The sequence below is a fragment of the Coturnix japonica genome, chromosome 12 (genome assembly GCF_001577835.2).
Source record: "Coturnix japonica isolate 7356 chromosome 12, Coturnix japonica 2.1, whole genome shotgun sequence".
Classification (NCBI taxonomy): Eukaryota; Metazoa; Chordata; class Aves; order Galliformes; family Phasianidae; genus Coturnix; species Coturnix japonica.
This window is the reverse complement of record NC_029527.1, coordinates 16,683,318-16,703,215: the sequence shown is the minus strand read 5'-3', so window position 1 is coordinate 16,703,215 and position 19,898 is coordinate 16,683,318. Positions and strand designations below refer to the sequence as shown.

Genomic DNA, 19,898 nt, shown 5'->3' with positions numbered 1-19,898 from the left:
CACCGCACTGAGAAATAAAAGAAGGAAAGGAAAACCCTGCAGGCATGAGAGCAATGTGAAAAATGCAGCTAGATAGCAGTGGCCTAAATATGTTGCTGTGTTTTGTTCTCTATGGAATGGGTGTGAACGCATTTCCAGGAGATGACCAGGACTCTCTTGGACTCGGGAGCTGGGAGGCCTGGAACAGATGCTTCGTGCTTCACTGCACTTGGGTTTATTATGCAGTTTACAAGGGCAGAGGAGAACAATTCCATTTTGCTTGTTTGTGGGCTGCATTTTTCTGCAGCAGCAGTGCTCCTCCATTGCTTCGTACTGCTTAAGTTCTTTACTCAGTGAGTGGTGAGGTGCTGGAACTGATGCCCAGGGAGGCTGTGGATGCTCTGTCCATCCCTGGAGGTGTTCAAGGCTGGGCTGGATGGGGCCCTGGGCAGCCTGGGCTGGCATTAAATGTGGAAGTTGGCGGCCCTGTATGTAGCGGATGTGTTGGAGCTTCATGATCATTGAGGTCCCTTCCAACCCAAGCCATTCTATGATTTCCTCAGGCTGCTGTGTGCCTCTGTGAGTCAGGGAGGGCCCTCAGCTCACCTCCTGCTGTCTCACGGTACCGTTGGGTGGTGCCAAGCCCCACGTCTCACCATGCACACGCTGGTGACTTGCTGGCTGCTGGCCCTGCAGGGCTCTGGTGCCATGGTGGTAGGCCTGGGGAATGTGCTCGGTGGAGAGGATTGAGAGAGGTGTGTGTGGAATATTTGGAAGTCCTGTGGTTTTACTCTTCTCTCCAAAATGTATTTTGCTTTTAGAAATGCACATTGTGAGCATGACAGTGTAAATTCTTACTCTTTTTGTCTTCCAGAGTAAAGAAATTGGCTTACAGATGCATGAAGAACTCTTGAAAGTCACAAACGAGCTGTACACGGTAAGCATGGACTCCTGGCTGTCATGCTGTGTGCAGCACGGGAGCACAGCAGTGTGACTGTCAGAGCAAAGTGTCTGTCAGGCTCCGCAGGCACCTCGCAGGGCTCTCACCCTGTGCCATCCTGCACTCCAGCCTTGTGTTCTGTTCAGTAGGAACATTTCACTCACGGCTTCGATGAAGTGGAAGAGCATTTCCATTTGTATTGTGGCAAAGAACTTCCGTGTCCTCACCAGGCAGTGGATGGTGCCATCCATGTGTTTGATCTGCATGTAAATGAGTTGTTTTGGGTGTGCTGCAGTGTGGCTCTGGTGCCTGCGAGGCCTTCAGTTGCTGTGCCCTGTGTGTGGTGCTGCCTTCAGGCCCCTCTGGGCATTCTCTTGGCTCGTTCCACTTGGAACTTCTGGCACAGATCTTCTATTTACAGGTTTGTTTCTGCATTGGTTGTTGAAGGACAGCTTTTGTGAGACCTGCAGTGCAGGTGGGCAGCCAGGCTGGATAAAAAGCCTGCGAGTGATCTGGGATTGCGTTGTTTATGGTTGAGTGTCACAAGCTGCATTAGTGATGGTGACTAATGAAGATTAATTATGGCAGCAGCAAGGCAGATGCAAAGCAAGCAGAGAATAAAAAGGACTGGGTTGGCCTTGGTGTCTTTAGAGCAGCATGCTCAGAACATGGCCCTGGGACAGGAGGATCGCCTGAGGGATACCACTGCATCTGTGAGCATTGAAAGCATTCTGGGGCCTGAACAGCAGGGAAAGGAACTGCAAGGAAAGCAGTGTACTTCGGTGCTCTTTGGGTCTGTGGCAAAATTTGTTTCCACGGGAATGGAGGTACCACCCTGTTTACTGCTTTGCTCCTACCTGCAGAGCAGAGAGGTCTGAATGGCCAAACAGACTGGAATGGCTGGAGAAACTTTGCAGTTTCTTTGAGCTGAGCTTGCTGCTGAAATAGCAGACCAGTTATGTCATCCTGCTGGGAGGGAGTAGGGAGAGGCATGCTTATTTCAGAAATTATGGTGGAACAAAAGTGAAAAGTTGGGCCTTATCAGACAAACAGGATTGCCATGAGTCCCGCTGGTACAAACCAGCTCACCTCCAGTCCCTAGTCTGCTGTCCTTGAGATTTCAGGTAGAAGCATTGAATCCTAGGGATTCGTGGAGGCTTCCTTGAAGCACTTGGAGTGCAGTGGGCTCAGTACCTGCTGCCTGGAGCCATACTTAACCCCAGCCATTTCAGGGGAGTTCTGAAGCTCTGCCTGGGTTGTCCCAGCTCCGTGCTGCCAGTGTCTGTGTGATCCACCAGAGCTCTGATCTTCAGTGAGAAGCCAGCCCTCTCAACCTTGTCAGGGCAATGTGAACTGAGACATCCAGATCCCAAGGGCAAGCGATAAAAGGGGACAGTGTGACTAAAGGCATAAAGAGAGAAGAGCAGATGTGTTCCCCTTGCCAGCTCTATTGAAATGATCACAACTGTGCCCTTTGGGCTTCTGTATCCAAAAGAAAATGCTGCAGTGGAGGCTGCGAGTTTTCTTGGCAGCAGATTAGTGCTGTGTGTCCAGTGCCTGCTGGTGGTGCTCAGTTTAGAGGAAGAGATGTTGCTGCACTCCACCTGGCACTGACTGTGCTTGTGGTGGCAGTGAGATGGGAATTCAGGGCTGATGGAAGACAAACTCCAACTTGCAGCTGCTTTGTCTTCGAGCTGGGGTCTGTGGTTGGGATGGTAGAGCAGGGATGTGCTCGGTTACACTGTTTGCTTAGCAAGTTCAACTGCAGGAAGAGAAGGGTTGGGTCCAAAGTGGCATCAGGCTGATCGTGCCCTCCTCGCAGTTGTGGACACCCCAACCCCATCTGCAAAGCACTGGAGGACATTTCTCATCTTCCTGTAGGAAGATGAACCATTAATGAAGTGAGTGCTGTAGGTGTGGCTGTCTGCTTTTGCTGCAGTGTGGAAGCAGTGCATAGTGGTTCTAATACCAGCTCTGTGCTGTTTCAAAACAGGACTTGTTCTGGGGCTTTTTCTTTCCACCTTTTTGTTCCTTAATGCCATAGTGGCCACAGACAGCCTTGGCACAGCCAGGACTGAGCTTCCCACTGCACACAGCTGTTGTCCTACCCTCGTACACTGGGGCCTCCTGGCTGTGGAGCAGCCGGCTCACTCAGTCTTGTTCCCTCAGGTGATGAAGACCTACCACATGTATCATGCAGAAAGCATCAGTGCTGAGAGCAAGCTGAAGGAGGCAGAGAAGCAGGAGGAAAAGCAGTTCAACAAGTCAGGGGATGTCAGTGTGAACCTTCTGCGGCATGAGGAGAGGCCACAGCGGCGGAGCTCCGTCAAGAAGATTGAGAAGATGAAGGAGAAGGTGGGTGCATGGGATGAGGTGCAGGGCTGGAGCTGCCTGTGCAGTAGGAACTTAGCTCTGATTCATTCCACTTCTGTGCAGCTGCTTCTGTCTCCCTGGAAGGCATTAGGAAGCATAGCTGTAACTGCACTCATTTGTTTTGCTGTTGACAGTGAACTGTAGCTGTCTCAGGGTTCCTTGAGACAGAATAAGTACCAACTTTTCCTGCGTAGATTGCCTGGGGTTTAAGGTGCAGCCAAAACATTTAACACCTCTCTAGTTTCAGCTTCTCTCTGGATGTTGGAATCTTTAAAACTGTTTAATTGTCTGTTAATTTCTGAGAATAGCAGTAGATTCTTAAGCATGTGTGTTGGCCTTGCACTGAGGCACTGTCCTGCAGCAGGCCTCTGGGAAGGGTTAATCTTCTGTTCTAAACCTTCAGGCTAGTGATCCTCATGAGCAAGTGCCCCAGATCCAAGCACATCTGCTATTGCAGAGTTTTGAACTCTGGGTACTGCTCTGAATTTTGTAGTTTGGGCCTCTGGGCCAGATTCCACATCAATACAGCTGCTTAAACCTGGAGTAAATCCAGATGCGTGTCAGCATATCTGGGAGGAAAGTTTTGCTGCCAGTTGTGATTGTCGCCAAAACTTCCATGAATGTACAGATAAAAGAACAGCTGTGCTTGGGATGCTCTAGGTGCATCTGAGCAGAATGCACTTATTGTGTATTGGTTTATTGTACAGGGACATTCAGATGTGATCCCTTCCAGCCTGGCAAAGATGCCTGTTTTCATACCTGATGCCAAACTTTATTAATTCATGTGTCACACTTGGTCTCTGGGGCGCTGTGGGGCCCTGCTGCAAAAGGAACATCCTGTATATGCTCTAATGCTCCCTTTTGCTTTTTCAGAGGCAAGCCAAATACTCTGAAAACAAGCTGAAGTGTACTAAGGCCAGGAATGACTACCTGCTGAACCTGGCAGCCACCAATGCAGCTGTCAGTAAATACTATATCCACGATGTCTCTGACCTCATTGATGTAAGTGCTTCCTCCTTTGCATGCATCCTGCCTGCTTTGCACTGATGAGTGCACAGCTCAATCTTAGACATGGTTTGGTTCCTGTATGTGCTCATGCCCATGTGATAGTAATGAAGGAGAATTTGTTTGGACTTTAAAATATTCTTACCTGGGGCCTGATAATGTGCTGTAAGCTTTGATGATTTTACCCCTTTGTAGTTGCATGTGACTTCATCTCAGCTGGTGAAGGTGTATATGTGCTGTTCTGGAGATGTCACAATATGATAGTCAGCCTTCTGAATTTTATGGTGGTCACATGATCACACAGCAAAGTAATCAATGTATATTTATGCTATATAGAAGCTTCTGTTATTGTCATCTGGAAAAAAATAAATAGAGTTTTGATTATAACTGTATGTTATGAGCCAGCATGCATAGCAGTACCTTCAGAAATGCACAAGCAGAGGAGCCCAGATTTGGATCCAGCGTCATGTATCTTTTATGTGATATCACAAGCAGGCTGTGGTCTGAGTGTCACTGTATGGTGGTTTTGGCTTAGGAATTGTGCAGGAATGGTGCTTCCTTCACTATTCAATGACAGCCTCATCCTCTGTGGCTCCCACACGTAGGGTTTCCTGCAGCTGGAGCTTTTCAAAGTCCAGAGCTTTTGCTGTAGAATTTGCCTTGGAGCAAGCCAGCTGGGGTCCTTAGGTTTCCTCCTGGCCCATCCATTAGCCTGCATTTGAAATAGGTAAACTCTCATAAAAATCACATGCATCCTCTTTTTTTGTTGTTGAAAACAGAAACCTGTTCTTTGTGCTATGTGTATCTGTGGTTTCTATCAGTTTGAGTAGGTGCTTAGCACTCCTTTGCACTGGTGGCAGTGAAGCAGATGGAAGTGCTTCCCTAGCTAGGAAAGGCTCCTGCTGAGTTGTATCCAAAACATTCCTTGCAGGAAATCGACTCAGGGCAGCAACTCCCAGGAGCAGCTTTGTAGAAATGACAGGGATTGAAAGTGTGTGTATATCAGGGACTTCTATGAGCTACTTTTAAATGATTCAGAAGAGTATTCAGTCTCTTCCTTTAATAGGAGTCTTCACAGCAGTATAGATTGCACTGCACAGTTCCTTCCTGATAAGGCAGCTTCAGTGAGCAGTTCATTGCCTGACCTGTGAGCGCCAGGTTGGGCTTCTGTCCTGGTATTCACTGAACGCATGATTAAAAGATGCGTTTAAGTGTTTATCTCCTAATCAACCGATGTGTGTGTGTATTCTTCCAAGCACTAATTAAAATAAGTCTGATGCAAAACCCTCTGAGGATTTCAAGATTTTAAGGATATGGTAAAATATATTCTTAAATGTCCTCCCTATTCTTTGTATTACTGCAGATGACTTTAGTCGTGTTACAAAGAATACTCAGTAACTCAAGCATGAAAACAATCAAGCATTAAGGTGTGATAACTCCTTGATTTATCCAAGGAATTCCTCTTCCTGTTGCCCATTCTCTCTCCTCACACACGCTCTTCTCTCCCTCATTGTGTTTTTTCTTTTTTAAGAAAGAATACCTTATTTCTGTGGAGTTTCTGAGCCTTTGGTTTCCTGTAGAGGTGATGAGTTCCAGTTCAGTTATGGCTGTTTATACTATTTCTTCCAACTTTATTTCCTTGTGCTGACCCTTCTACTGCTGTCAGCAGATGGCTTTTCTTCCACACTCCAGGAAATCCCTTCAGGGGACTTTAACTAAAACATCTTTGACGCTGTGCAACTAAATTCCCCTAATGACATATCCTGGTCACCAATGGAAACAAAATATTGGATGTGTGTGCTGTACGTGGGTGCCCTAATTTTAAATCCCCAAAGAGAGTGCAGTTTATTTGAACAGACTTCTGTAGAAATGTTTTGCAAGAGCATGGCATGGAAGGCTTCAGAAAGCTCCAGAAGGAGTTCACATGTAATTATTTCCATTGGATGCCCCTGGAGCTGGTGATATTGTGCTATCATTGAACCATCACAGGGTTGGAAAGGACCCTCAAGATCATCCAGTCAAACTGTCTTCCCATTACTGCTGCTACCACAGCCACTAAATCATCTCTTGTAGCTCCTCATCCAGACGCCTCTTGAACATTGCCAGGGTCAGCAACTCCACCACCTTCCTGGGCAGCCATTCCAGGTTCCTTTCCTCTTCTCAGTCATTCAGCCACTCAGACCCAAGCCAGTAGGCCACAATAATGTGGCCAAAGTGCAGGACCCGGCACTTGGCCTTGTTGAACCTCATCCCATTAACCTCAGCCCAGTGATCCAGCCTATCCAGATCCATCTGGAGGGCCTCCCTACCCTCAGGTTGATCAATACCACCTCTCATCTTGGTGTCATCTGCAAACTTACTGAGGGTACACTCAATCCCCTCATCCAGGTCATCAGTGAAGATATTAAACAAGATGGGCCCCAGTACCGACCCTGGGGGACACCACTTGTAATGGATTGCCAGCTGGACTTAACTCCGTTAACCACTACCTGCTGGGCACAGTGCTCTAGCCAGTTCCTTACCCAAAGGAGGGTATACCTGTGCAGGCCTTGGGCAGCCAGTTTCCCCAGGAGAGCACTGTGAGAGACTGAGTCAGAGGTTTTGCTGAAGTCTAGATAGACTGCATCAACAGCCTTTCCCTTGTCTACTTGTCTTGTCACCCAGTCATAGAAGGAAGCTGGTCAAGTACAGTCTGCCTTTCATGAATCCATGCTGTCTTGGCCTGATCCCCTGGATGCCACGCACGTGCCGTGTGATCTCACTCAAGGTGATTTGTTCCATAACTTCTCCCGGTACTGAGGTCAGGCTGACAGGCCTGTAGTTCCCTGGATCCTCCTTATTACCCTTGTATATGGCGATCACATCAGTAAGCCTCCAATCCTCCAGGACTTCTCCAATTAACCAGGAGCGCTGGTAGATGGCAGAGAGCGGCTCAGCAGTCACCCCTGCCAGCTCCCTCAGCACCCAAGGGTGGAGCCCTGTCTGTCCATATGTATTCTCTGTAAAGGAAAATGAAGAAAACAAGTGTTTTCAGCTGTGGTTTTAAAGATAGCATTTTAATCTTAATAATTTTAGAAGATGTTGCAATAGTGCCTTTCATTCAAGTGTTTGTGCTGCTTGCAGACACTAGGTTGGTACCATCAGATTAGACTTGGGCTTAAAGTACATCATTTGCTTCTTCCCTCAAAAGAATCATGGTTCTTTGAAGCACCTGTGTTCTTATTTCTGTCATTAAGTTTATGACCAAATTAATCTCTGTGGCCTTGCATGTGGAATGGAGATGAAGTTGTTTCTGTCCCCCTGGAGCTCTCTGCCAAATAGCTTTGTGGTACTGGAAGTGTTCACACAAAGGATATCACCAGGTCTGGAGGGCACAGTGTGCCAGGCGGTCCCACAGGCTGGGTCTGACATTGCCACGAAGTGCTGCCGTGTCTGCGCAGATGGAGCATGTTCTGCATCTGAGACAAACAAATGGGTAAAGGAAGGGAATTCTTAGGAATGTTAAATTACTGCCAAAAGTTTTGGTCACTAGAAAATGCTAATGACATTGTTATTTGTAATAAGGTCAAGTGATGCTTGGGAAGTAGTTTGGGAAAGCCACTGGTCGCTGTAGCTGTGCCCCTGGTGGCTGCAGCTGGCAGTGGTGATGCACTGAGGAGCAGAGCTTGCTGGGGCTGGAGGTAAGAACAGAATTCTCCTCTGTGGGTGGTGTGTGCAGCATGGCGGGGCTGGCCCTGTGGAGGTGGCAGTGGCAGCAGATGAAAATCCAGATGGACCTGCTGTGTTCTGAGCCTCACGCAGAGTGAGGGAATGACTTGCAGAAAAAGGGTTCTGTTTGCGTGATCTTTTTGAAAGCAGGGCTGATGTGGATGTAGGGGACAGGAGAGGTGCACTGACTCGATATACTTTCAGGAGTTCGACTCCTGTTCTCCACCACTACCCTGGTTTAGTAAACTCATGTTCTGTTTCTGTATGCAGGTGGTTAACATAATAGCTGCCATACTCCCCATTTGTCAGCAGCACCTTAAATCATGATAATCCAGTAGCAGTGCTTTTTTCTAAGCTGTTCTTAGAGTGCTGTGTTAAACTCCAGAATCCAGCCAGCACTCATCTCTTAAACTTTGCCTGTCTTGGCTTTAATAATACATCAAAACTGCATTTTTTCCCCCCAAAGTTTGCGCCCAGTAAACAGTTATTTCCTCATGCAGACACTACAGACATTGAAATTGTCTCGCTAGGTTAATGGAGCCCGCTTGCAGATTGTTTTATGGCTTGGAGTATCGTGTAGTCTATAAATTCTGCTGTTCGAGGGCTGTGAGCAGCCTTTGTCTGATGGACCTTGTTAGTGCAGCACAAAAAGGCAACAGGATGTTCCCTGGGAGAGAAGAATTCCTTCTTGACACTTTCTGTGCTTTTCCCAGTAGCGTGAACGAATAGCCTCAAGGTCCCAGTGTCCTTTAGGAGATTAATTTACCAGTGAGTTCATCTTGGAAAAAACCCAAACCAACACACATGCACAAAGGGCCTAAGAAGGCATACACAGGAGAGGAGTGCAGTAGGGAGATTAAGGGGCAGAATGAAGTGTGGGTCAGAAATCCTTTGGAAAGAAACCCCCTCCAGGGACCACAGAGGTAATTACCATAGTGGGGGTTGGAAGGGATCGTGTGGAGCTGTGCTCTGTGGTGCTGTGGGTAGGAGCATTGTTTGGAGGTGATCCAGCCTCGTGCTTCAGAGTTGGTTATGAAAGTCAGAGGGCCCCCATTCTTCCCCTGCACCATCCCTGTGTGCTTGCAGTTCTCTTTGGCTGAGAACAAATCAGGTTTTGGGGGCTCTGTCTGCAGTGCTGCCTCAGGCACCGAACCTGACGGTCACAGCTGCTCCTTTGGGAGAGGTTGTGTTGGAGCTGCAGGACTGTGCATGGGCACACAGCCATGTCCTGCAGGGAGGACAACTGTGGGTTGGCTGCAGAGGGGATATGTGGAGTTGGCTGTGCTGCCAGGCATTCTGTCCCCATGTTGTTGTGGAGGGGCGGTGCAGGGGTTGGTGGGCAGTGCTGGGCTGTGGCTGCAGCTGTGCCCATGCCCTCAGCATCACCTTGTGCTGGAGCTGTGGGGCTGCAGGCAGGGCTCTGTGCTGTGCTGCCCCTGGTGTGTCCCAGTGGCCTGTGCCTCCTCCCAAGGCGCAATCATTCCTGCTGCTGTGCAGCTCTGTCTCACAGCACACAGAGGCTGTCTGTTGTGGCCAGACATTCCTGTACCTGTGCTGGGATGCTGTTGTGGCCAGGCTTGTTTCCATTCTGATGGCTCTGAGAGAGGTGTGGCTGTAGGACTGCTGCTCTTCTGTTCTCTGTGGCCACAAACTGAGCACTGTGTTTTCTTGGACTGTTTCTCTGAAGACCTGAAGGTTCTTCCAGGTGTGAGGTGGGTGCTGGTACCCAGCATTGGCACAGCCTCAACACTCTGAGCAGAGCTGTGTGGACTCCTGGCTCTCAATGTGTCTTCGGTTGAGCTCTGTAATGCTTCCAGCCCTTACAGGGGTGGTATGAGACTTAATGAATTAATATACAGAGAGCTTTGAGCTCTTCAGATGAAAGGCGCTGCAGAAGTGCTAAGGGTTGTTATTTGTGCTTCTAATTTATTTTCCATCAAAGGGGGATGAGAAGGGTGAGAAAAGGCTGTTTGTTCTGGAGATGGAGTTTGAAGTCTTTTTATTTTTTTCTCTTCGTACTTGGTGTGTTTCTTTGGGAACTGTGTGACTGTTGGTGCTTCTTTCCCCTCCAGGCAGTAGTGCATGCAGTGCCAGCACAGTGCTCAGAGCTGGGGCACATAGCGAGATGCTGCCCTGGGTATCAGTGCTGGGTACTGCTGGCTGCAGCACGAGCTCTGTTGGCAGGGAGGGTGTCAATAGCATTTTTCTCTGCGTGTATCAGGGACTCCACACTCCTCAGAGACTCACAGTGCTGTATCCAGTTTGCACCCTGCTTCCCCCACTTTGATTCCCCAAAGAACCATTTTTTGAGCGTTGTTTGCTGAAGGCAGAGCTGCACTACTCCTTAACTGTCCCTGTTTTAAACTAATAAATGTAGAAGTTAAATAGCAGGAGGATAAATAGTGAGTTATGACCATTTAATCAGCCCTGCCCCTGTGGGGGGCAAGCAGAGCATGCAGAGGATCTGCAGGTGGGAGTTAGGCCTGTTGTGTTGTCACTGCTCATTCTACCACAGCCCAGCAAACAGCTCTGTGTGACATGATGTGAGCTGAGGGTTGTCCCTTCACGTGGGCAGGAGGAGAGAGGCAACTTCTCTGTCTGGGCTGCTCGTGGCACTAACTGAGTCTTCACATTTCACTTTGAGTTTGTCAGTGTTGATGGTCTGATGCAGAGGCGCTTTCTGTGCCTTTCTGCATTGGCTAGCAGTGATTCCTGTGGGCACTGCAGAGTTAGAGGGGGGGCATCTGCCCCATGAGGATGGTTTTGTGCTGCCAGAAGTAGAGGGGAACCTGATGGGTGAGCCGGGGTTCTGGGTGATTTGGTTACAGCTCAGACAATGAGACTTTCTACTCATTCTTTAATTTGTGTGACAACAGAGCTTCTGAACTGTAATGTATGTGGCTGGCAGGTGCCAGCTCAGTTCTGCTTTCTGCACCAGCACTCTCACAGTGCCCAGCAGCACATTCTCCCTCAGTGCCTCCAATAGACATTGCTCTGTGCTGCAACCATCCCACTCCTTGGGAGTGTCCCTGCAGATCATTGCACTCATGTGCAGGTATGTGCAAACTTCAGACTGTGTGTGAGATTGCTGCTTATTGACTGTGCTGGTGGCAGCGCATGTCACTGTGCCAGGAGCCAGAAAGGGTATCTAGGGGGATATGTGATTATGGAACTCCTAACAGTGATGAAGCTGTGCTTATCTAACTTCACATCCTTTGTCAGGAACTTCAGCCCTCTCCATGTCTAGAAATAGATGTGCCTTATTTTTGGATTGCAGCCTCCTTGCAGCCCTGTTAGCACAGCTCAGTCTGGTGTGCTGACCTCCAGCTCCTGACTGTGCCTCAGTGTGCCCCTCCTTTCCGTGCAGAGCCACTGCTGGCATCCCTGTGCTGGGTGCTTGCAGCAGGGCCATGCCTGACACTGTGATGCCATGCTTTGGGGGCTGGGAGGAGACCTGCTGGGATGGAAGCTGCTGCTTGCTCAGCTGTGATTTGGTGCTCAGAGCAGCAAATCCATGAGCTGTTGCTATACTTAATCTGCCAAATTCAATTATATAAAAAAGAGAGATTAAAAACAGGGTTTTGCTGCCCAAATACTGTGTATTAGGCAGTTAGATCAGTTTTATCGTCTTCTTCAAGATTAACACGATCAATTGTGCATAAAAAACAGCCTTGTTGTGGGCTTCCTAGCAAGGGTGGAGGGGCTGTGCATGTACTGCAGAGCCCTTCAGTGCCACAGTGTTCCACCACCTGTCAGTATGGGGTAGCTCAGGGAATGGTTTCTCTGTGCAGAAGGCACTGGCAGGATCCCTGGAGGCAGGGAGTGCTGTGGGCAGCACACAGTGTGGCCCTCTGGCTGCTTTTCCCAGAGGCCTTTGAAGGGCAGGAGTTCTGTCATTAGTGCGGCCCTGTTCTGGTGCAGAGCAGCCAGAGGAGCCATGCCTTTGTGTGATTTTTAGCTCTTCCCGGCCTGACAACCACTTGTTTGTTTTTTTTTTTCCAGCAAAACCAAGGCATTAAGTTCACGTGCTGTGCCTGGGGTAGTGCACAGCCCAGCTAATTGTGCTCCGGTACCTGTTCTTCCTCAGTCCTTTTTCTCGCCTTTCCATGCGGTGTTGCAGGGCACTGATGGCACAGCGATGGCAGTGCTGGTGGTACCTGCTCCTAACTCAGCCCTGCCTTGCTGTCCCACAGTGCTGTGACCTGGGGTTCCATGCCAGCCTTGCACGGACCTTCCGGACGTACCTGTCTGCTGAGTACAACCTGGAGCAATCCAAGCACGAGGGTCTGGACATCATTGAAAATGCTGTGGACAACCTGGATGCACGGAGCGACAAGCACACCATCATGGACATGTGCAATCAAGTCTTCTGCCCTCCACTGAAGTTCGAGTTCCAGCCCCACATGGGGGATGAGGTATGGCGATGTGGAGCTGCCTCACAGCCTGGCGTAGGCCTGGTCCCTGTTAGCCATCACCTTTACATCATTTCTTCCCCTCTGCTCTGTCTTCATGTGTTGCTGTTCACGTTTCCTTTTTTAATGAGACATTTAGTTCATTAGCAGCGCTCTTCCTTTCAGTCTGCTCCTTGTCCTCTCCCAGTTACAAAGCCTGTGGTTTCATCCTCAGCTAAATTGTCCAGCAGATATGATGGTGGGGCCTTAATTTACCTGCTGTAATTTGGAGACTCTAATTGAGCTTTAAAATGCTGAGTAGAAATGCTTTGTACTAAGCCCAGGTCCACAGTACTGCTGCTTGGAAACTGGACCACACTGCCTGGGAGGGCTTCAAGGAACTTGTGCGTAGCTGGGAGAATCTTTCTGGTATTAATGTGCACATCTGGTCTGTGTACAACTCACTGAACCCCTCTCCTGTCTCTGCCATGCTCCTGCTCAGGTGTGCCAGGTCAGCGCCCAGCAGCCTGTGCAGACCGAGCTGCTGATGCGGTACCACCAGCTGCAGTCCCGCCTGGCCACCCTCAAGATAGAGAATGAAGAGGTAAGAGCTCATTTTCCATCCCTGTTGTGCCTGGGTGTGGGGGTGTGCAGTGCTGAGATCTCCCTTTGCAGTTCATGCTGGGGCAAGCCCAGTACTTACAAACTGCTTGTGGGCCAGTTGTTTGGGCTCCAGATGTCATTTTTTCCCTGTTTGCTTCAAAAACATACTGTCTTTTATGCCTGATAGGTACGAAAAACTCTGGATGCCACAATGCAGACCTTGCAAGACATGCTGACGGTGGAAGATTTTGATGTTTCAGATGCCTTCCAGCACAGTCGCTCCACTGAGTCGGTCAAATCAGCTGCTTCAGAGACTTACATGAGCAAAATAAACATCGCCAAGAGGAGAGCCAACCAACAGGAGACTGAGATGTTCTATTTTACAGTGAGTCTCACACCATGTGATGCAGGACGGCAGGGCATTAATTGCAAGGACTGTGTTGCATTTTAAGTGCTCATTAGTGAAGGGCAACAACCAATTCAGTCTTTCACTATTTGTCTTCTGTATGGTTTGGGATTGGAATGCATGGAGAATGACAATTTAGTGTCTGTCGCATTCTCATTTTTAATGGAACAACTGCAGCATGCAGTTTTGACTCAAAGGTTACAGAAGTCAGCAGCAGTGGCTCAGCACTGGACAGCAGGCTCCAGTTAAGCCCAGCCGATGGATCCTCTGGAGGCCTTTCCTGTTTTGAATTCTCAGCTGAGCCTTCCTTTTCTGGTCTACACAGATAAAATCTGCCCTGGGCCTAGGGTTGAAATAAACAGCCATTAGCATCTCACACAAACACTGCAGCAAGCTGTGCTGGCTGGGGTTCTGTGCAGTGTGTATGCTGGGCAGCAGCAGCCTTGGTCAGGTACTGCGCATCTGTGCTGTACTGGAGGTTCTCTGTTATCACTCTTGAAGCAATAAGACATTAGCTCAGCAGATGTGCCCCTCATTAAATGTGGTTAATAGGCTACAGTTCATGTATTTATCTGGTGATGTATACGTGAATGTGATTTCTCAAGCAGTATTATTATTTCTGTGTGGGCAGGGAAGATGGAAATCAGCACATTAGTTTGTTTTGTGTTTGTTTCTTTAATTTGGCAGGAACTTGTGATTTTTCCTATTTTTTTTTTTTTTTTTGGCCTTCTGTTTTCCATGCCTATCTCCTTTACTCCTCCAATTTTATAGAGAATTGCTTACTCTGGAGCGATCGTGGGTGCACAGAAGTCTGGCAGTTGTGCTGCATGGTTTTCATTGCCCAGCATGCTGCACGTTCACTGCCTGAGCTGCTCTGCTGCATCACTTGTGTGAATGGAGCCAAAGTGCCGCCAGGGGAGGGAAAACCTCTTTGATTTTCCAGGCTGATCTCAGAAGTCTAACAAAGGAAAGTTTGCTTTGAACTTTTTTCTTTGGAGCAAGTTGCATTCCCAGGCAGGGGGTGCAACACCAGGGAGACGAGGCTAACAATAAGATCTGTAGGGCAGTGGGAAGTGATTATCAGGCCATGCTCCGTCCTACAGTGCATCTGCTGCCTCATCTGTTGGAGCCTGACAGCCTCCGTATCCCCTCAGGAGCCTCCCAGGCAAAAAGTGTACATCTATTACAGAAGATTATTGCCAAGTGTCTTAACCTACCTTGCTTGTTCTGTTCTTAATTCCAGAAATTTAAAGAGTATTTGAATGGCAGTAACCTGATCACAAAGCTCCAGGCTAAGCACGACTTGCTGAAGCAGACTCTTGGGGAAGGTGAGTTGTGGGGTTAGGCCTAGAGAAGGAACACGTGCTGCCAGCATTGCTCTGGCTCTGAGCTCTGGCTTCAGTGGTGTGAGGACAGAGCAGGCAGCATGTAGAAATGGGCCTGTCAGAGCTCTGCCCAGAGATCCCAGGTGTTGGCACCAGACTCAGGCCTGTTTGGTAGCTACAGGGCTTTGGCTCCTGGGGGTCGGTGCAGGAAGTGATTAATCCCTTGTTGATGATTCGGTGCCTGCCCTGCTCTCACACAAATGCACTGTTGCAGCTGTACTTGAGAGGAGGAGTTTGGTGTCAGTCCCTGCAGTTCTCTTAGAGTTGTGCAAAAGCAGCTGTGGAACATTTCCACATGGAAACTGAATTTCTTCCAGGTCATGGGATTGTCCTGATGTGTAGACGTTTAGCCCTGGAATGCAGAATGCTGTGTTTCACTGTGAGCTGATTCTCTTTAGGAAGAAGTCTGAGTTTGCAAAACATCTGTGTGGAATTCTTTGCTTTTTCAGTGAGGAATTGGCTGTAAGCTTGCTTTCTGCAGGTGCCAAGGGAGAGCAGGAAGGAGTCATGTGTAGCCAAATGCTTCCTTTTATGTGCCTTAGAAAAAAAGGAAGGCTAAATTGGCTTCCTTGGCCTTCGGAGAAAGGCACAAACAGCATGTGAAATGGGTTTCGTTTTTTCAGTGGATTGACAAACCCTTTAAAAAATGAGCAGATCTTATCACTGGTAATATGCTGCCGTTTATGTGAAATCCAAGCACTAAAAATACATGAAGGGAGTGAGAATATTGACAGCCAGAATAGTCTGCTTGATGATGATTAGATGGGCTGTTATCTCACAGGAAGAGCCAGGGAGCAGAATTACACCACTGTATTCAGATGCTATTAGTGGTCCTCTATGAGGCGGTTGGATAATCTCAGCTTCCTCCCCAGGGGCTTCAGCCCTCATCAGCCTCCCCCTTTCCTATTTGAATTTGGCCAATATCCAGCTAGTGTAAATGAGCACTTATTGCAGAGGACCTGCAGTGCATCTGGTTATTTTTTTCTGAGATGGACTTCATATTGCAAATAAACCTTTAATGTCAGTGGGAATAGAAGATACTTTCCCTCCCTTGTGACTGAGCCCTGGACTTCTAATGCCTCGTATGGAAGAGGTTTGCATAGCAACCAGCTTAACATCTCCTGCAACCCGCAGGGCTTTTGGGCACAGCTAACCTCTGTGCCACAAGCAATTATCTTGGGGCTTACAGAGCCAGAATGGGGGTGTGAGTACTTGTGCAGCTGTATTTTAGCTGAATTTTTATTGATGTGAAGAGTTGATGGGAATTTATTTTTCTTCACAGGTGAAAGAGCCGAATGTGGAACAACCAGGTGAGAAGTTTCTTTTATTTCATCTGTATTTGGGAAGAATCTTTGGCTTGTGCTGGCTGTGGTGAGGGTGGCTTTCTTTGCTGCTGATGCAGCTTGGTGGGGCTGGAGGGCAGGCAGACCCTGCTCCCCATATCACTGACATGCTTCCCTGCTGCACTGCCTCCAGTGGAGTAGTTGGGGTGATGACAAGCATGGCCTTGGTGTTGCTGCAGTGTAGTTTATAGCTGACTGGCTCAGAAGTGTCTGGAAGTGCTGTGTCAGCACGGTGCATTGTAGTGCCTGATAGGCACAGCTGAGGTTGGGTTGTGTTCAGACACCGCAACATGAACGTGTCCATCTGCTGCCTACCATCCCTGTTTGTTTGAAGCCTTTGATACATCCTCCAAAAGCCTCTCCTGTCTCTTGTTACCTTACCTAGGAGTACAGAGAGTGTTTGTATTCCCTCACTTTCATCCAGCTACAGCAGGAGATAGTGCTGGGCTGAATGTAAAGGAAAGGAAGACTTTGATCTGTGTCCAGTCCATAAAGCATCTCCACAGATTTCTGGTGGCTTGCTCTGAGTTTGCTGCTTTCACAACAGTAAGACATGGGCCAACAAAGCCTTCTGATATCTTCCCAGAACACGTAGAACCTCTCGGCATCATCTTTTTATCCCATTTCAATATTTAATCCAACTTGCAGAACCAGCAAAAAAGCCGCATGCATTCCATGTTTGAAATGCTGAAGCAGATGGTAGTGGCAGGGCTGCCCAGGAAGGCAGGAAAGAGGCTGCCTGACAGAGAGCAGGGGTGGGCAGGGTGCCTTGGTCTGCTGCCTGCTGGCGGAGATGGGTTGCACTGCAGTGCTGTGCCTGGCCAAGAAGCGTCAGTGCTGGACTTCCAGTACAAGATGCCATCAGGACGTCAGAGTGGGCAAGAGAGCAGGGACACAGGCTAAGAATTCCAGACATCCTCAGGTATCACTGCAGTCTTTTGTTCCTGGAGTTGCCCTTGGCCTTTGCCTATTGCAGTGCTGGGTGCCCTGGGGCACTTGGCTTGACCAGGGCTCCTGAAGAGCAGTGGGTCCTCTGTCACTGCCTTTCCCAGGAACCCAGCAGAGCTGCCCTGCAAGGCTCTCACATCTCCAGTCCTTGTGTTGGCTTTCACACTCCTATGCCTTTGGGAGCCCCAGGCCGGGCTTTCTGCTGAACTGGTTGATGAAACCAGGCCAAATCTGAATTTGCTCTCGAGTACTTTGTTTCTCAGGAGTGGGTGCCCATGGACTGGCGATGATGCAGGCCAAAACAATCAGAGGAATGAATAGTGGCCTCCTACATGAGGGATGATGGCACAACTCCCTGCTGCTTATGTTTGCTTTTGTTTCAGCCTTTGCTTTTACTGCACAAAGGAAAACAAACAAGAGACAATCTCCTTCTTGTGAGTTCAGGCAGAGCATCCTTCCTGCAGACACAGCTGGAGGAGGACTTCCCACTTTGAGAGGAGATGGCACCTCAGCAAGCAGCCCTGGGCTGCAGCACGTGGCTGCTCGGCTGAGGGTCAGGGGCACTGCTCTGTGCAGTGATCATTACTGCTCCAGTGGTTAGTGTAGGCTGGGCTAGAGGATGGATCCAAGATCACTTAGGAAATTTATGCCATTTTTCTCTCTTTTCTAGATGTGAGTGCTCATGTCTTAATGGCCTTCATTATCAGAAGGAGAAATCAGAATGCAAACACCATTAACAGAAGCAGCCCCCCAGAACCCTGATCACAACACTAAAATAAGTGTTTCCATGGCTGTATTCCTAGAGTAGTGTGTGCCTGTAACCCTTGCTGAAGTCAGTGGAGTCCTCAGGATCTGTTCCCTTGGCTGGTGAGGCCCACTAGTCCCTGGGTGGCACAGGCAGGGTCATACTGCTTCATGGTGTAGTGCCACCCTGTGTTGTCTGGTGGTGCCGAGGGTGGCTTTGCTCAGCATTGTGTATTGATAGGGCTCACTTATTTCTTTGGATCTTGGGTTCCTGGCGACTTCTTCCTGCCAGAAAAACCAACGACCATTCACATCCCTGTGAGCCTCTTGCAGAGAGAAGATAGCTGCAAAGGGGAGTTCCCACTGTCCTCTTTTAGGCAGTGTGAGCAGAATGGGGTGCACTTCTCAAAAACAGGATTGCTTTGGTATTTTCCAAAGGTTAACTGTGGTCTGTTTGGGGTATACCAAGGGACTGGTTGAACACTTCAGCAGCTCTCGGTGTTTTTTCAGGCTGGCAGAGTGCTGAAGTGGTAGAAGTAGGAGGCTGGTGTTAAAAATCCTTCATTTCACACCAAAATGTTATCCTTGGTAGCAGGGCAAACACCAGGCAGCAGTTGCACTTGCTGGCACCTCAAGAGAGGGAGGTGTGTGTAAAGGCAGTTTTGCTAAGCTGTGCTTAGCAGCTTTATTGTTTTCTTGCTTGAATGAAGGAAATTCTGCATGAAGGAAATTGCTGCCAACCCATCATCTGTTTAGGTTGTGGTTGCTGGTGTATTTACTGCTTTGTCGCTGTCTGGGGATGATTGTTTTTTGTGGTATCGACTGGGAGCCTTTGGGACACCCACCAGAACAGCCAGTGAGATGGCTGTGGCTGCATCAGAGGTTGGTGTGTGCAGCGCTCGGGCCACGTGCCAAGGCCTCACCATGGGGGATTCTGTTGGGTTTAGTTCTTGTTCTCAGTCATAACCTTTGAGATCTCACCCATTCATTGCATTTATGTTGGTGTTCTGTTGATTTCTTTTGTTCCATTTTCTCCCAGGCCCCCATGTCTTCCCCCTAAGCCACAGAAAATGAGGAGACCTAGGCCTCTCTCAGTCTATAATCATAAACTCTTTAACGGCAATATGGAAACGTTCATTAAGGTACTCACTGGCTGACAGTAATAGTTGATGAACGCTGTAAATGTAATGGCGGCTTTCCTGTCCTATCTGCCCACTGCTTTCCTGCCCCACACCCAGCTGAGCAGCCAGTGGTTCATCACAGTTCCGGCTCCCCACAGCCACCCCAGCCCATCAGTGTAGCCCTGCAGCTTTAGGGCAGGGGGTGTCCCTGCAGCAGCACTAGGCTGCAGCTCCCTGCCATGAGGTGAGGAGCAGCAGGGCAGCACACACTGCCTGGCTCTGCTGGGCCCTGTGGAGCATGGCACGGCAGGGTTAGGGCTTTTTTTTCCCCCGTACAATATAATAGATTTGAGGTGGGGAAACCACTGTGGAGTAAATAGGATTTTCAAGGTGGATTTTCCTGGAATGTGCTGATTAGAAACTTTAACAATGTACTCCCTCATTTTCTCCTTTTTTTCCCCATATTTGTTGTTCTTGCCCTAGGGCAGAAGCAGCAAACTTACAAGCTCCCATGTATCTCTCAGTTGTAGGGACTGCAGCCTTGAGATGAAATACTGTGTGCTGGGAGGGTAGATAAGCCATTCTGGCATATTTTCTTTATGAAAAGAAAAATGCTAAGCAGCCCAAGTGGTGCATCTCAGCACGACTGCTGGCAGTGGAGCAGTGTTGGTTTGGGCAGAGCTGGGCCTGGGGCTTGGCTCACAGCACACGTCCCGTTGTCCGGGGTTTTGTATTTAGTCTGATTTTTAAGAAAGATCCTGCTCAGAGCCCTTCCTGCTGAGTACCACTGTGCAGTGCTGGCTGCAGTGGGGTGCTGCCAGGGGCTGCTCTGGCTGACAGGAGCTGGGGAGGGTGGGTGGGTGCTGCAGGGCTGGGCTCGGACCTTGCTAAGCTGCCATTGCATTTGAGCGTTCATGGCCTCCAAAAGAGATGCTTACCTCTAACTGAACTC

At 48.9% G+C, this 19,898-nt stretch overlaps 1 protein-coding gene across 6 annotated transcripts in view; it reads left to right on the top strand.

The window, feature by feature from the left end:
• SRGAP3 (SLIT-ROBO Rho GTPase activating protein 3) overlaps nt 1–19,898 on the top strand; it is a 64,113-nt gene that overhangs the window by 30,588 nt on the left and 13,627 nt on the right. For 4 of the 6 annotated variants that reach the window (XM_015875333.2, XM_015875329.2, XM_032447228.1 and 1 more), the window contains 9 exons: nt 854–916; nt 3,089–3,274; nt 4,166–4,294; nt 12,199–12,420; nt 12,899–13,000; nt 13,187–13,384; nt 14,649–14,733; nt 16,073–16,100; nt 18,865–18,967. In XM_015875333.2, the coding sequence (XP_015730819.1) occupies nt 854–916; nt 3,089–3,274; nt 4,166–4,294; nt 12,199–12,420; nt 12,899–13,000; nt 13,187–13,384; nt 14,649–14,733; nt 16,073–16,100; nt 18,865–18,967 (1,116 nt within the window). The remainder of the gene's footprint in view (nt 1–853; nt 917–3,088; nt 3,275–4,165; nt 4,295–12,198; nt 12,421–12,898; nt 13,001–13,186; nt 13,385–14,648; nt 14,734–16,072; nt 16,101–18,864; nt 18,968–19,898) is intronic. The other 2 variants (XM_015875332.2, XM_015875331.2) reach the window with 1 other exon arrangement.